This window comes from Squalius cephalus, assembly GCF_949319135.1.
Source record: "Squalius cephalus genome assembly, chromosome: 1".
Classification (NCBI taxonomy): Eukaryota; Metazoa; Chordata; class Actinopteri; order Cypriniformes; family Leuciscidae; genus Squalius; species Squalius cephalus.
The window spans coordinates 34597204-34614414 of NC_137122.1; the positions used below are offsets into that span (position 1 = coordinate 34597204).

General features: G+C 38.0%; 1 protein-coding gene across 1 annotated transcript; it reads left to right on the forward strand.

Moving 5' to 3' along the window:
* Positions 1–3999: 3999 nt before the first annotated feature.
* Positions 4000–17143, forward strand: znf281a (zinc finger protein 281a). The gene is made up of 7 exons (XM_079872986.1): positions 4000–4289; positions 8994–9541; positions 11663–11764; positions 11899–12022; positions 12910–12993; positions 13145–13263; positions 13335–17143. Exons 2-7 carry the CDS (start codon positions 9089–9091, stop codon positions 15000–15002), a joined length of 2550 nt encoding a protein of 849 aa, XP_079729112.1. The 5' UTR covers positions 4000–4289; positions 8994–9088; the 3' UTR covers positions 15003–17143.
* The last annotated feature ends 68 nt before the right edge of the window (positions 17144–17211 follow it).

The window sequence follows — 17211 nt, forward strand, 5'->3', positions numbered from 1 at the left end:
TATATATATATATATATATATATATATATATATATATATATATATATATATATATATATATATATATATACACACAGGCTAGAGGGAGAGAGAGAGGCAGTAAGTGCATCGCATTAGGTTGGGTTATGAGGTTTATCATGGCTGTAGCTATGTGGGCGCTCAGCTTTTTTCTTCTGTCATTTGAGATTCTGTCAATCTCATGTTAGATGAAGTGTTATAGGCTATTTAAGACCGTATTTGCTATGACTCGCCTTCAAATGCTAGACTAAGACACTCTTAAAACATTAGCTTTATATAGTGTTTCTTGAATAAAGGAAGCGCTGTACTTAAACAACCAGTTCTTTACCTTTGCATTGCAAACAAGCAGAGACGGTCCAAATGTGTGCGTCACTTCATTCATGATAGAGGCAGGTGGAGTTACTCTTTTCTTTGGTTAAATATTTGCAAAACCCTCAGACAGATCTAAAGGGTGACCAATACATATTGATTTATTTAAAAAATAAAAATGATGATATGGAGATATGCACCTATATTTTATATTTTAATTTAGAGTGAAATAATAATAATAATAATTAAAAAACTATTATATCTCCTCATTGTAATGAGGTCTGTTATACTGCTGATGTTAATAACAGAAAGGCACTGTCTGTCTTTTTTCTAAATACTCTTAACTTATAGCTCTAAACACTTAATATTCCCACCATGGCATGCTTATTTTTGGTTGTTGTGCAGTTATTCAGTGGGCAGAGAAATTTGAAACCGCATTCTCTTCCTCTCTCTGTTTGCTTTTCCTTTGGGGAATCTCAAATATATGGGCAGTCATCAGGCCAGGCCAGTATATCTGTTTGTGTGTTATATTAAAAATGATTACAGTCCCCATAATGACAACTCTTCTGGCTCTGAGAAATAATGAACACAGATGAAAAAGCACTTCTCTTGTTGACGGAGGCAGTGTGTATTTGTCTCCATCTGAGATTAAAGCAGTATTAAATGCATTTATCAGGGGAATGACTTAATAGCTTAATGAAATATTGAGCGGGGTCTGGTATTTTCATTTTGTAGGACTGTGTGTATATCCGTGGACATGATTAAAGGATACTTCATTTTATCTTCAATGCAAACTACTAAGCCAATATTATAGAGAGTATGGGTTATGTGATTGTTTCAACTGATTACATGTCTGAACTGTGATTGAAATGAATCAGGGTCTTATGCGCATGCTTGGTGATTGACAGGGACAGGGTTGCTCACCCTCCAGATGATCACTGGCCCCATGTGGATGGCGCATAGAAGTTTTGGATTGTTATATATACTCTTCTCCAAGATAAATAAACAATATAATACAGTACAAGAACACCAGATGCTGTTACACAGCCCTTCAGATTTGGAAATGAAAAGAAAAAAAAAATGATGAGAAGAAGGAAAGGAGCAGAGAGAGAAAGGCAGAGCATGGCAGACAGTGAGCGTACATACACGATCTTGAATAATGAATGAGCTCTATTGATGACATCTATATGATATCACATGACCTGTCAAGTTTCCTTTAGTAACAGTCATGAGCTGTTGGTTCAAAATTGAGAACAGAAAAAAAAAATTGGCAAACATAATTTGATTTCATTGCTTCTATATCTTCTAGATGTGATGAATTTTAATAATAAAATAATATAGTGAATTTTTATTAATGATAAATGTATAAAAAATGTGTCCTTGAATGCACAGTAACCGCACTGCCTCATTAAATAATTGCATTTTCTACACTGTATTAAGAGGAAAAGAAGCCTATGATAAGATCAGGCTGTTGTGTATAGGTCTTTCTATAATTTGAATACACAGTCTGTTGTGATTGGTTATGAGCAGCACTATTGTACTATTGTCTGATCTTAGTCATAATAATGTTTCAAATGAATTATAGAGTGGATTACCAAACACACTTGAACACATATATGACAGAACATTGTTTGACTATGGCATTTGAGAAGAATGTTCAATGCATATTTAACCAGTCCAGAGATGGTTGCACGTTTGCATGTGCGTTAGACACATTCACGGAAAGAGAACAAAAAAAATCCCACACTCTCAGATTGCAAGAATTTATTATCTCTCTCTATATAAAAACAGCAATATTTCAGTCATGCCAGATTTTTCAGCCATTTAAAAAGCATGTGAAGACACACTAACATAAAATAGAGGAAAACTACTGCAATTGTTAGCCATTTTGTGGATGGACAAAAAGGAGGAGAATAGACAGGTCAGTAACACTTTCCAATTGTTATTACTTAACTAACAATTCACAGTTGTATTTTTATTAAATAATTTAACAATTATTAAATACTGTAAAAAATGTATCGCTTATTAATAGATAATGCATAATGTTAACTGATGGGACTTTATCGTAAAGTGCAACCACAATATCTTATATGTCAAATGTCTTTTCCATCGTTAAATTTACCCATGTCCATTATTTCTCATCTGGATTAATTGGGTCTTAAAATAGACAATTAGGAGACATAACTTATTAGGTGCTGATTTCGTATGAATTGGTATGTCCACCTCTAACCCCATAAACCTAACTGTCGATGGAGCAAATGCAGATCGTACGAATTCATACAAATCATCCAATTTGACAAAACATGAAATTGTTATGAGTGTTGCAGCAACAGCATCTTCAGATACTGATGCTGCGTTTACGTTTATACTTACTTTACGGTTTGGCAAATTAAACTCATTTGTATGTTTTTGTATGATCTGCTCACGTCCCGCAGATGGTTAGGTTTAGGGATGGACCTTCATGACTGGTTCTTCTGGCATGGCCAACTTTTTTTAAGGAATGTTTTTGACCACCTAGCTCTGTTCTCAAAAACTCTTTCAGGTAAGCACATAATTTTAGCTTCAATTTTGTTTATTATTGTTTTTATCTTGTTTCATTGTCTCTATCTTTCTTTGTTTCTCTTTGGATCTTCTCATAAGGATAACTATTTTTGCTCACAATATAGGATAAAGTAGTTAATTAGGGGCTATTTGAGGATTTTTTTCTTTAATGAATTGTGTCACAGCCATCCTATTAATTTGAGAGCCGTATTACAATGGTAGGATGTGCTGTGTCCTAATTTTGGAGGGCCCAATGGGATACCACCATTTTTCTGAGAGACAAACACAGTTGAGAGAATCAGATGGGCAATGCAAACTTCAGCAGATTGTCACGAAAAAGAATATGAAAGATACATGTGATAAAGTTTTCAAAAACAACAAGAAAAAAACATGAACGTATATATTTGTGAGAATTACCCACAGTTTGCTGCATGGAAAACTATTTCCACGACATAAGGAAAAAAAGCTTTTGTAAATCATAATTATGTCAGCAAATGTCAAAATTATGATTTAAAAAGTGAGAATCAAACTATATAGGCCTATAGTAAGTCATTATTATGACACAAAAAATAGAAAATGACAAATATTGAGTTAAAATTATGATAGGCTATAGTAACTAAATTATATATGTCGAATTATGACAAAAATACTTTTAGAAACTGACTTAAAAATATTTTTTGAATCTTGTAGCCTTATAACAAAGTTTAAAATTGTGTATAGTGTAGGCTATATGCTAATTTGGACTTTTTGTGTAATAAATGTTTTATTACATAAGTCATTATGTCATAGGCTACTAAGTCATAATTATGAGATAAAAAAGCAGAATTATGACATGCTAAGTCATAATTATGACATTTTGACTGTTATAATTAGCCTATGACAAAAAGTAGAAATGAATAAGACAACATTTTGACAGCTAGTCATAATTATGAGAAAAAGGTCCAATATGATCTACTAAGTCATAATGAGACAAAATAGAAATGACTACTTTCTATGTCATAATTTAATCTCATAAAGTAGGCTACAAAGTATTTAATATTTTCGACCGTTTTGTCATAATTATGATTTACAAAAGCACGCTTTTTTTTCTTATGTGGCGGAAATGGGCTTCCATATCAGTGCCTTGCTGCAATTGGTAATGCAAAAGTGAATTCTGCTGAAATGTAAATCTTCCCAATGGCACCCACTAGGTCTAGTCTGCTCCTCTGTGCGACAGTGCACTATCGGACGCTGCTCCAATGCCCTGGATCAGAGCGTCTGTCTCCTCGCAGGACCCGTCCGCTCTACCCACAGTTCCCCGCGCTCAGACAAGATGGAGGAACGCAGCAGCTGCGGGAGAACAATGTTTGGACTCTGAACATTAAAAGAAACGAGCGAGGGGGGAAATATACACTGAGAGAGCCAACGGTGGACATGCACTGGTAAGCGAAATCCTGAGATCAGCTTTGCGTGAAGTTTGATGCGCCGGAGAGGTGCACGCAAGCGGGGCAGACAACAAAGCGCTGCGACTCGTAGTGTAGCATATTAGCCGCGTAGCTTGACGCGGAGCATCAATTGTTCGTTGGAGTTGCATGGTGCTGTTTATTATGGGTAAGCGCTGTCGCTCGCACAGCCACACCATCGTGCCTACTTTATATATCTTCATTTCTTTTTTTGAGCATGTGATGTTAAACAAAATCACATTTTACTTTGTAAAGTGCTTTTGTACTAAATTATTGCAAGTATTTTTTATTGTATTTGTCATTATATGATTGCTCATTGCATGCCCTACACTTCGCCAATGTAATTTATTTATTACGCATCGCTTAGCCGGATAGCTAGCGCGTTAGCGGCGAGGCCCTTTGTGAGTCGGCATGAAGTTATTAATATGGATCCCACCATAACGGTCATGCCTTACAAACAAAAACTTTAAACTCATACGTTCACAGTATAGACTTCAGGGTCCCGCGCCACGGAGTCATGTTGCTTTTCTCTCCAATATGGCCACTGCGTCCCGAGTTGAGGATCGATTTGATTTGAGTGTGTGAAATATATGATTTATGTCTCTGATTGATGAGCTAGCTCAGTTGGCTAACGTATGCATGAGCTATTTACATACCATCTGCGTCGCGTGCTGTCTGCGCGCACTCACAACACAAAGAGACGCGAGCTGCGTGAGATACGAGACGCCTCTACTGGGACAAAGTGTTCCTTTATTACTCACAACGTGTTTGAACCCACTTTATATTAAGTGTCTTTAACTACTATATATAGCCTAATAACATTGGAAGCAATTTGATGCAATGCGCTCATTGTGGTGTACACGTTTTATAATTCCTATTCATTTATAATTCGTAAATCGTGTGTATATATATATATATATATATATATATATATATATATATATATATATATATATATATATATATATTACACACACACAGTGGGACCACATATTTTTATAAGATAGCTGGACATGTTTTGAACTCCTAATTGTTGGACATGAACTATCCATATCTTGAATAGGCTCCTATTGATCCTTGTAGTTAGACTTCATCTTTGCCTTGATTGTGAAGTGACATGGATGGAGTGGTTCTGACTAATGCAGGGCATCTGGTTCAGATCCAATCCAACAGCTCTTTAAGGGGAAATGAATAGTATGAATCATCGGATGTCGCATGAATCCAAAGAGAAATTGGCCATTGACTTCCCGGAAACATCATGTACCCTCGGCAAACATGTGCGCACATGCATTGAGACAGACATGGATACCAATCTGCAGTGCTCGACAAAATTTACCAGTTACATTTCTGCAAAATACAGTCGTTACTTTAACTCTTTCTTTTACCATTGTAAAACCACTGTAAATTAATGAGAGAGCCTATCTTTTACTGTTCATGTTTTACCAGAGGTACGAGTCAGAGTTAATAATGAGATTTATTATTTACCACTAAATAAAGCAAGACTCGCATGTTATCGGTTCATATATGATTAATCTTTCAGTGAATGAACTCACTAGATCCGTTAGAGCGGTTTCTGAATCATCATTCTGACTCACTGTCATTACTTTGTGTTTGTGTGCTTAAAGGATTAGTTCACCCAAAAATGAAAATTATGTCTTTAATTACTGTCATCGTTCCCTAAGACTTTCTTTCATCTTTGGAACACAAATGAAGATATTTTTGATGAAATCGGAGAGTTTTCTCTCCTTCCATTGAAAGCTACGCAACTACCACTTTGACGCTTCAAAAAGTTCATAAAGAGATTGTAAAACTAATCCATATGAATTGAGCGGTTTAGTCCAAAATTGTCTGGAGACACGATCGCTTTATATGACAAACAGATTGAATTAAGGCTTTTATTCACACATAAACATTGATTAGTGAACATAAGCCGAAGCTCAACCTAACCTTCTTGATGTTCGAAAACAAATCTCATTGGTCAAATGAGCTACGTAATACACGGGAATGAACCTCATTGGTTCTTGCTGAAGCTCAAACGTGCTGCGTAACACATGAGAATGAACCTCATTGGTTCTTGCTGAAGCTCAAACGTGCTGCGTAACACATGAGAATGGACCTCATTGGTTCTTGCATGTCAAGCAAACATGCTTGAGCTTCCGTCTTACCACAACTGATGTGTGAGTTGATGAATGTTTATATGTGAATAAAAGCCTAAATTCAATCTGTTTATCTTTTAAAAAGCGATCAAGTCTCTTAAACATTTTGTTGACTAAACTGCTCAATTTATATGGATTAAGTTTTTCAATCTCTTTATGAACTTTTTGAAGCATCAAAGTGGTAGTTACGTATTTGTCAATGGGTGAACTATCCCTTTAAGCCACTTCATATATTTTTTTATATTAGATTTCAAACTTATAGTATCATTAGTTTGTTTATATGACACAGTGTAGACACACACAAATATGTACAGTAGATTAGTGCTGGTTAAATTTGCATAGGTAATAATCTGTCAATTTTAGTAAACAGAGCAGACTGTAAGTTGGTGTATAGGATGCCCAGTTTTCAAACTCATGATAGTGCTTACACATAAAATAGCCACCAAAATAGATTAATGGTGGCCTCATAAGAAATATTTCCCTCTCACACGTTTTATTTACACAAGACGTAAAAGTTTAGGTGGAATATCCCACAGGCCTTCATCCACCAACATCCGCAATGTTAGACGGGTTCACAGGGCACAGCATCTGTGTTTATATTTAAAACATGCTCTTAATCCTCAACGTTCAAAATAGAGCATGTGAGCAAACACTAGCCATTTTGTTTTGCATATGGCATCTTAAAAGGAATGTCTGTGCATGTGTAAATACTGGTTTCTTCAGCTTGAAAATAGAAATTTAGTCTTATGTAATTGGTCCTGCTTCTTGGTTTAACTTGCACACAAAAAATGCGAACAATTCTAGTTTTGCTGTAGGCAAAAATATTTTTTTAAAATAAAAATGTTCAGATCTTCGCCAGTTAATGACCTTTAAACGTTAATTGATGGTTAATCCTAATCATCTCTGGGCTGGGAAAATTGAATTGGAGTGAGATGTCGTGGTAGCCTGTGTGTGCTTTGGACCTATATCTATTTACAATTAAAAATATGGATAGGTTTTAATGTGTCATGAAACTAATAAAGAAACGAGTAAAGAATGATAAATAAAATAGTCCATGAGATCAAACATTGATTTTTTTTCTCAGCAGCACAACTCTTTACAGAGTTTTAAATGAAAGTGAGTCTGTGATGAAGCCCTGTTGGTGTTATCTTAATGACTCCTGATCTTTATAAGTACTTAGCATTACTCCTCTTCAAAAGTCATAAGCAAATTGTTTCCTGTAGGCTGTTGTTTTTGTGTTAAAAGAAGGAAATGGCAAGTAACCATAGTTCAGTGTTGAGCAGTTGATATAGCAGTCTTTTGTGTCTGACCCACAAACCTTTGTGATTAATCCGGTTAAGCGCTAGTTGGATCAAAAGAGCATACGGCGTAACTATTCCTAAGATTATCCTCAAAGATCTGCACATCACATCAGTGCTTTAAGATTTCCATCAATTTGGCAAACCTCAAACAATTATTGTTTTCTTGCAAACATTTGTCACAGTGTCCCGGTTTTGAGGATCCTGAGAACTTTACGGTTTACAAACCAAATATTCAGAGTGTTCCGGTCTTAACACTAACGTGGCTTATTTGGTTCTCAATGGCATATTTCACAGCTTTTGAAGCTTTTGTTGTTTTTTTCATTTATTATTTGATCCTCTTAGCAGTGTAGCTTTAAAATATTAGGAACTTAAGTAAAATTAAAAAATAAACTGCAATAACAACTGCTTTTATGAGTTTGTTTTTAATTGCTGGTACTGATATTTAGAGTGCAGAATGGTTTATAAATATTTAAAAGTTTGGGGTCATATTTTTGGAAAGAAAATACTTAAATATGTTTACTCAAATATTTTTTTTTTTCAGCAAGGATTCAATTTAAGTAAGACTTTTACAGTGTTACCAAAAATATATATATTTTGAATAAATGCTGTTCTTTTGATAAATGTTTTTAACATTAATGATAATATTAAGAAATGTTTCTTGGACACCAAATCAGAATATCTGAATGATTTTTGAAGGATCAGTTTGAAACTGAAGAGTGAAGACTGGAGTAATGATGCTGAAAATTCAACTTTGCCATTGCAGGAATAAATTACATTTTAAAAAGGCATGAGAATAGAAAAGTATAATTGTAATAATAGTATTCCTGTTTTTGCTGTATTTTTCATCAAATAAATAATACTGACTGGTGAGCATAAAATGGCTTCTTTCAAGAACATAAAAAAAAAAATCTTACCAAACAAACATTTGAATGGTACGGTAGTGTTTATTAATATATATATTATTTTGTAAATTGCAAAAAAAAGTGAGTAAGATCACTTATTTTGCACACAATGTATTACACAATAGGGATGAAAGATAATAAAGATATTGCTTGATAAGTGAGATCTCTGATTGTAGTCCTTAAAAACCAAAAAAGTAGTGGAATTTCATTTTACAGTATCTTTACGAATCCTGTTATTCCTTCTACTTGGCTAGTTGGCATTAGACCGTAGTAATGCATGTGAAAAATGTCAAATCATTATTTTGTCTCTTTTGATGTCTTTAGGATGAGTGAGGTGGCCTTGCATTGAAGCAGACCCCATCGCCCCCATTCCAGCATCAGTGTCGGTGTAATAACACTCTGAGCCTTGCCTCTTCAACATGAGCCTGATCCAGGACAAACTTGGCAATGAGTTCCTCCGCTCCAATGGTGGCATGGAGCCAGGCTTCGGTCCAGGCATGCTCATGTTCAGCCACCTGCCCCCTGTTACTAGTTTCACCCGTCTGGCCAGTCAAACGGTTATGGCTGACCTACAGCCCCACGAGATGATCTTGAAGAAGGAGAGGGACTCGCCGGACTGTGGAGGAGGAGGGCTGAGTGCTGGAGGCATGTGTGGCGGAGGTGGCATGGGAGGGATGATGGGAAGTGTGGGCGATTATGTTCATGCCATGGGCATTAAACAGGAGAAGGTTTCTGAACACGATTACAGACTTCCTCTCTACCCGGGGGGTGGAGGTGGAGCCGGAGCCGGAGTACGAAGTGGAGGAGAGTTGCTGGAGGTCTCGCTGGGCAACCATCAGAACCTGCTGGTGCACGACCTCAGTCTGGGAAACGTAAGTGTGCCGGTGTGTCTGTCTGTAGAATTTCCGTTGAAGTTACATTTGGACAAGATGGTAGTTACTTCAAAGAATTTTTAGCTCGTGTTTTTTATTAAAAGGTAAAGAACCACCATTGTGTCATTTCCAGGATTCCATTAAGAATGTTTTACTGGACTTCCCTACTTTTGATATCACTAGATGGGTTTTAACCAGAAAGTTTTTAGAGGATGCTTTAAAAAAAAAAAAAAAAAAAAAAGTTTCACCAGGAAAAAGGTTTTTGAATTTTAAAATTAAAATAGCTTTTTCGTACAGTGCCTTTTTTTTATCAAATATTTTGAGTTATTCTGATCGTGACATGCACACAGCCTTTGGTGTCAACATGGCATTAAATAAGCAAATAAATAAATAAAAAGAAAACTTCAGAGATTGTTAAAGAGTATAAAATATTTAACGAAGAATTTTTCATAATGTTTTGCCTTGTAAATAATAGCACTATTTATACATTTAAAGTGGGTCCTATGAAATGTTGTTGTTTTTTTAAAGATCTTTTTGTTATTTTAATTTTGACATATTTGCTAGCAGAGTTTCACAGTCACATATTGCATCCAGTGATGTAATGGCCCTATATATATATATATATATATATATATTTTCACAGTCACATATTGCATCCAGTGATGTAATGGCCCTATATATATATATATATATATATATATATATATATATATATATATATATATATATATATATATATATACACACACACATACATATATATATATACATATACATGTACCATGCTTTTTGCCATGTTGTTTATATTATAATTTTAAAAACAACAAAACAAAATCAATATGTCTAAATTCCCCAGACTCTCGAGTTAAACCAGATTTATAAAGATCTAGATTCCATGGAAGTCATACAGCTGTATCCCAAGCCGAGCTTAACGCAGATTCCGTAATAATACTGTAGGGTACAAATTATCCTTCCTGTCAGTGATGTCATCTCGTTTCTGTGGATGAGTGAGGGGTTTGACTAGGTCAAATGTAACAAGAGTCATGTAGATGTGTGTGTGTGTGCGCGCGCATGCATGTGGAAATGCAAAACGGCACCTTTGCTTCTCATACTGTGGTGATTAAGCCCTTTCCAGGGTTGTAAGGGCAATGATCCCATTTAATCATTATAAGGGCTTATTGATCATCTCATCCGCACCGATGGCTGAAAGGAAATTGGACTGAAGCATTGAGACACTGCATCTGGCTCAGTCTTTCTGCAGTAGCCAAAGGCAGCTATGATTACATTAATAAAATTATGACTCATGCTAATTCGCAATTATTTCTAGCTGCACGCCAAGAAATAACACACATAACGTCATTGTTCTGTCTTTTGTTTTCTGGTCGCTTGGTTTTAATCTATCCAAGGAGCTCTTCCTCATGCTCTGTGTGTTGAAAGAGAGGTCATTTTAAAGATGTCAGAATAGAGCAAAGAGTAAGTTTTTTTTTTTTTACTTCCTCGCTCTAGTTTTCTCCATTGTTATTTTGTCAAATATGCCATAGCCTTTAGAAGGTCAATAATGATATTCAATAAGGAATTAGTATTTTAATCTCCATTCAGGATGGGTTTTTGTGTGCGTTTCTTGGCGATCTCTTGTTTTATACTGCCTAAGTGTGAGACAATATTCAGATGTGCAGCTGGTCAATAATCCACATGGTGATTTTTTTTTTTTTTTTTTTTATTTTTTTTTTTCTTTTTTTTTCATCGATGGTTGCGAAAATGAGAAAAGTGGCATTTATTCTCCAGGGATAGATATAGAGGCTCGTAAATAAGGGATTTACCACCATGCCTTCTGCCACGTGCACATTAGGGAATACTTTTAATATTCAAACTAGACTTTCATCTATTCTGTGCATATTAGAGAGTTGTGGCTGATTTTTGTATGTGCTTTTGTTTCATTAAAAAAAAGTCACGGAGTGTCACACATGCAGTGTCTCATTCACACAACGCAAGTCTCAACCTCCTATGCATACAAAACAAAAAACAGATTTGCGTTTCACAAATGTTGTGTGAATGAATGGGGGTTTGTTGTCTTTTATTTAGTCCTCTCCCAATCCTATTCTATCTTTGTTGTCCTTCCAGCTGTCGGGACGGCTGGTAAAGGAATCCTCAGGGAGGAAAGGTCGAAGGTCAAACGGAGAGGGACAGGAGGGCAAGACACGGAGGAAACGAGGAGAGTCGAAGGTGCAAACATGCAAAGCCTTTACATACAACTTGGTTATTATTCACAGATGTGCTTATTTTTAAAATGTAAAGATTTTCCTTCATATAATAATATTAGTGTGGTCTAATGCTGATCATTGTCTTATTGTCTGCAGTCAATGATGCTGGATCCAGATGGAGGGAGCTTGTCTCCAAACTCCAAACCGCACATATGTGAGCACTGCAATGCAGCGTTCCGGAGCTCCTATCATTTACGCAGACATGTGCTTATACACACAGGTCAGCATGCGTTTACTCTTACACACAAGAGCGAGCTTAAGTTAGTGTGTGTTCTACACAGTAGATATTGGCCCATGCACACAGTGTCATCACCAATCAATTTGGTCCAAGGATTAACAGCCAGTATTAAGTAGAGATTAAAAGCACTTGCATTCTAAAATATTTGGTTTGTCAAGTTCTCAAAAAACATTTATCACACAAAGAAGACGGTTCTTTGTTTGGGTTAATTATTAAATATTTTAAATTATTTAAGGAAAAAGGTTTGCAGAATAGCAAAAATATTGAATTATTTTACATTTGTTTAGAAAAGATTTGCAAGCAATAGCAAAATATTTTTAATTTGTTAATGTATAAAATCAAAAAAAGTTTAATGTTTGGCATTAAAATAATGGCATTTAATAATTTGGCTGAAATGTACTGCAAAGTGACTTCGGTAACTGCTAGAATAGCTTTTAACAAAATGTGAGAGACATTAAATTTGTTTTATATTCATCATCATATTTTGGAGATTATTTTGATTAAAACAGAAGAACCTGCCTAGATAGGGGAACCTTTGGGTATTGTCATGAACAAAGGGGAACCTTGGAGTCAAAAAAGGTCGAGAACTACTGCTTTAATAGCACCCAAATAAGGTGCTTCAGTTTTCAACAAGCTTATTGCTACAAATATTTCATTGAAAATGCTATTTTTGGTTTGCTGTTCTGCCCATCAAATGGCTTTCTGAAGTAATTGATTCAGTTTGTAACTGCTGTAATTATTTCTACTCATATGCACACTGATGCCAGTACAGAATACTTTGGAGGGCTACTGGTCACATTAAAAAAACATCATGTTGTGTCTCTAGTCATTGCAAACAAGGTCAATGCTTGACTCTATTTCCTTTACAGGTGAGAGGCCTTTCCGCTGCACTCAGTGTAACATGAGCTTCATTCAGAAATACCTCTTACAGAGACACGAGAAGATCCACAGTGGTAAGTTCCTCAAATTTGCACAAACTTCAGCTTTCATTTCCCTATTTCTGTCTTCTTTGTTTGCAACATGTTTATCACGGCTCATAGCAGGCTCTGTTTTTGTTGTAAATTATTCAAAGCCTGTTTGGTCTGCAACTTTTATGGTTTCCAGGAGAGAAGCCATTCAGCTGTGATCAGTGCAACATGCGTTTTATTCAGAAGTATCACATGGAAAGACACAAGAGAACTCATAGTGGAGAAAAGCCATACAAGTGTGACACCTGCCAACAGGTGAGTTTCATGCAGTTTCAGCCAGTTCTCTTTGCCTGTATTGTCTTCTTATACTGTTGTTCCTTCTTTAGTATTTTTCCAGAACGGACCGGTTGCTGAAGCACAAGCGGACGTGTGGAGATGCCATAAAAAAGGGTATGGATGGAGCGGAGCACGAGTTGGGCGCAGCAGGTGACGGAGAACACGGCAGCTACGGAATCTCTCAGGGAAATGCGGCCACGCCTGGCCGCAAACGGGGCAAGTCAAAAAACGCTGGTGAGGGGAGTGAACGCAAACGTAAGAAGTCATCCGGGCCGTTGGGGGTGACGCATAGCCAGGGGGCGGATGGTTACGGGGTGCATGACTTCAGCTCAGCTGCGAACCACGGGGTCTCAACAACGTCATCTTCAGTCCAGCCGGGCCCCAGTATGCATGGCGAACATGGCCGGGCTCCCAAGATGGCCTTCAAGAAGGGGAACAGGAAGTCCCTGGAGAAGAATGCTCACCACATGGATCAGTCCAAACCAGGAGGCATGGATTTGCCTGCGGGAGGAGGCTTGGAAGGCCTTGGACTTCTTCCAGGTCCAGGGGCCAAAGTTGGTCACAGCAGCAGTAACTATGACGATGCCATGCAGTTTTTGAAGAAGAGGCGATACCTCAATGTGACAAACAATGGCAATGCGGGTTCCGGAGCTTCAGAGTATGACGTAGGCATCAGTCATCTGCAGTCGCAACCGACGGTCATTCATGGTGTCGTTTCTGGGGTTCTAGATGGCGACGCCTCGCTAGGCCTTCTGGACTCATCCCCTCTGGGAGATATAAAGCAGGACAAGTCTGGAATCCCAGATGAGGTTCTCCAGAGCTTGTTGGATCACTATGCTCACAAGCATGACGTGACTTTTGACATCACCGATCCCCATCACGTGGAGCTCCAGCCGGCCGGCACGGATGCCGCAGACCCATTGGGACCCGAGGGCTCCCCGTCAAGTCCCAACAGTGGCGACAAAGCCGTAATCATGCACGAGTACTCGCGTTTTCTTCTTCAGGCACTAGAGCGAACCAGTCACAACTTAAACTTCCCATTGGGTCCCAGTCATGGTTCTGCCGTGACTACCACAGGACCATTTCCTGGGCCTAGCCCACTTTTGTCAGACAAGCATGTGTATACTTCCTCACCTCTCGAGTACTCGTTCTCACAACCGGTCTCATCTTCGCCCTCCCTTTCGTCTGTGCCAAAGTCTCACTTTGGTCTCCTAGAGGGCTCATCTCCTCCAACGGGCTTCCACATGAGCAGCCTGGAGCAGTCTGCGCACACCCAGCAGCTCACACCTTCCCAGGAGCTCACCGAACAGCTGGACAAGCAGCACACCCCGCCTCCGCCGCCTCCACACACCCCCAACACCAACGCCTACCAGATCGCACCTCAGCCTCCCGACCTGGGCGGTCCAAAAGAACCGCAAGGGCCGAAAAATGGAGCCGCAGCCACCACTGGAGGATTCACTCTGGCTTCTTCCCAGGACCTGGCCACCCTGGACCCAGCCAAGGCTTCTTATCAGATTGAAAACTTTGCCCAGGCTTTCGGGGCACAGTTTAAAGGGGGCCGAGTGCCCCTGGCCTTCAGCAGTGACTCGGGGGGAGAGGTAAATCACCGCTTACAGACATCAGTCTCCGAATTCTCAGGGTATAGCAGTCTCTTGGCTGATGCCAGCGACCCAGTCAGCAGTGGCTCCAAAACCCCAACAAGCCAAAGCTACAGGTGAATGGGCTCCTGTGCCTAGATGCTCAGATGGAGGTTCCCTATTTTTATTTTGTCATGCTGTCTTTATTTTGTATTATTATTGTTGTTGTTGTTATTATTATTGTTATTATTAATATTGTTATTATTGTTGTTATTTAGTTCTCCTACTTTAATGAAATTGTAATGCTTTTAAGTAATGTTTTTCTTACTGCCATTATGTTCAATTTCTCTCTCCTTTGGCCTGTGATGCATTTTCCACCATTGTCTGTCACCCCCCCCCGCTTTTTTTTTATTCTCAGCATACTTTTAGTTCTAGTCTGTTAATCAATAGATGGAAAAAAAAAAGGTGAAAATAGTTGTTTACTTTTTCCAAAAGTCACTCACATTTTAGTAATTGACTTCACAAGCATGTAAAAATAACTACGAAATTGCAATGGCAGGGAGTCACCCAGAACTGAAATCGTCTGTTACAATGATTCAAGTATTACTCAGGAAAATGTGTGGACGGCAAATCTATAAGAGGGGGTAGCAAGCATTCATTGAAGAGGCAGACGTTTTGCAAATACAAAGAGCTTTTTCAGGAGATGTTTTTTTTTTATTCTTCTGAATGAGTGCGACAAGTAGAAGACGGAAGCGCTGCCTGCTAAATTACACTGACACCACTTTCCACTTAGCTGTATAGAGATTATGGTACTTTTATCTCAATGTGAAATGCTCACATTCTCTTTCAGTAAGGGCCATATATATATGAATATATATTTATAAGAATATCTGTATGTAAAATAACATATACTCTTTCTTGAGACTGTCAGGTGACTTGGAGGGAGATAAAGAGGGATTGAGTTTGTGAAGGGAGGCCTGTGACTGACAGCACACAACAGCCCCTTCATTCTGTCCCTCTTTTTTCCCTTGGATTGCGAAGCCAAGGGCTATACACTAGAGGGCGCTGCATGCGAGCGTGTAAGTGCCTCTTGGCACAGGCCAGATCATGGGATTTTTCTGTGCCTGTCTGGCTCGCTCATCCCTTTCTCCCTCTGTCCCCTCCTGCTTTACCTTCTTTGTCAGAAAGAATCCCATCTAGCACTTTTTTAACCTGTTTATTTTACATGGTGAATGAAACTACCCAGGCTGATGATCACACAGTATGTGAGCTGTGCAACTGACATGCTGTTTTTAAAAGGGGGCAGTAGACAGAAAAGGGGTGGCTGATATTTTAGTAAGTGTAGGTTATGTCAAAAAGACCAGTGATGAGGTCTTTCTGATGGAAAACTTTAGTTTCAATGGGACGTGTTTGCTGGAATTAAGGGTGGGCTTTCCTCGGGGTGGGAGCGTAGGGTGTCTTTTTTTGTCTTTTATTCCCAGATTCTAATGGATGTAGGGCAGGTTATAGAGGGGGATTTTTTTTTATTTCAAAAGTATTGGTTTGGAAAATGTGCTATGTGTTGAAATGGCCCCTGTTGTACCGATTACCGTGTTTTTTTTTCTTTCTTTTTCAGGCCTTTTACCAGAGGCAACTTGTAAAATGTCCTGCTCTTAGTAATTTATATAGCATAGGTCCTAAATATACTGACTTACAGTCCAAAAGGAATTCAGCCAACTTATTGCAGTGTGCATGCAGGGCAAAGTATTACCTTGAACTACATTTTTATACATTTGATTTTGTACTGTACAAGTATTATTGTAATTTTTTTTTTTTACGATCAATAATCGTGTCTTCCATCAGCGCTGTTGGCTGCTGTTACACTGTCCTTGAATTACTGTCATCTAATGTTGTTCTTCCTTTCATGTGTTTTACTCCTTTTGTTCCTACCAATACCTAAAAGGACAGAACCACATGGAAGATTGTTTGACAGGCGCCCGTCTCTTGGGGAACACAAACAGACCACTAGGACTTATTTAGAAATGTTGAGGTACTCCGTTCACATTGTAGTAATAATAACATTGATGAGTGTGATGACTTGACTAAAATGAAATCATTAAAGCTGATGATTTTATACCTCTTATCACTGGTGACCGAAGCAGGGATATCAAAGATTGACTTTATGTAGCATGACTGACGTGGCTACCGCTAAGAAACGCCTCAAATAGTCCCCTCACCTTCATTTTTTGGTTTCATTACGGAATTGCTTTTGTCCTCGTGGGAGACAATTTTCTGAAAACAAAGCCTAATGGCAAAGGCACTGATGTCTGGAGCGTGCGTACAGTGTAATTCTTAACACAAAAGGTTCTTG

Coding starts and splice junctions, on each gene's coding strand:
- znf281a (XM_079872986.1), top strand. CDS start 9,089: ATGAGCCTGATCCAGGACAAACTTGGCAATGAGTTCCTCCGCTCCAAT. Junction 9,542..11,662: donor ACGACCTCAGTCTGGGAAAC/GTAAGTGTGCCG, acceptor TTGTCCTTCCAG/CTGTCGGGACGGCTGGTAAA. Junction 11,765..11,898: donor GGAAACGAGGAGAGTCGAAG/GTGCAAACATGC, acceptor TATTGTCTGCAG/TCAATGATGCTGGATCCAGA.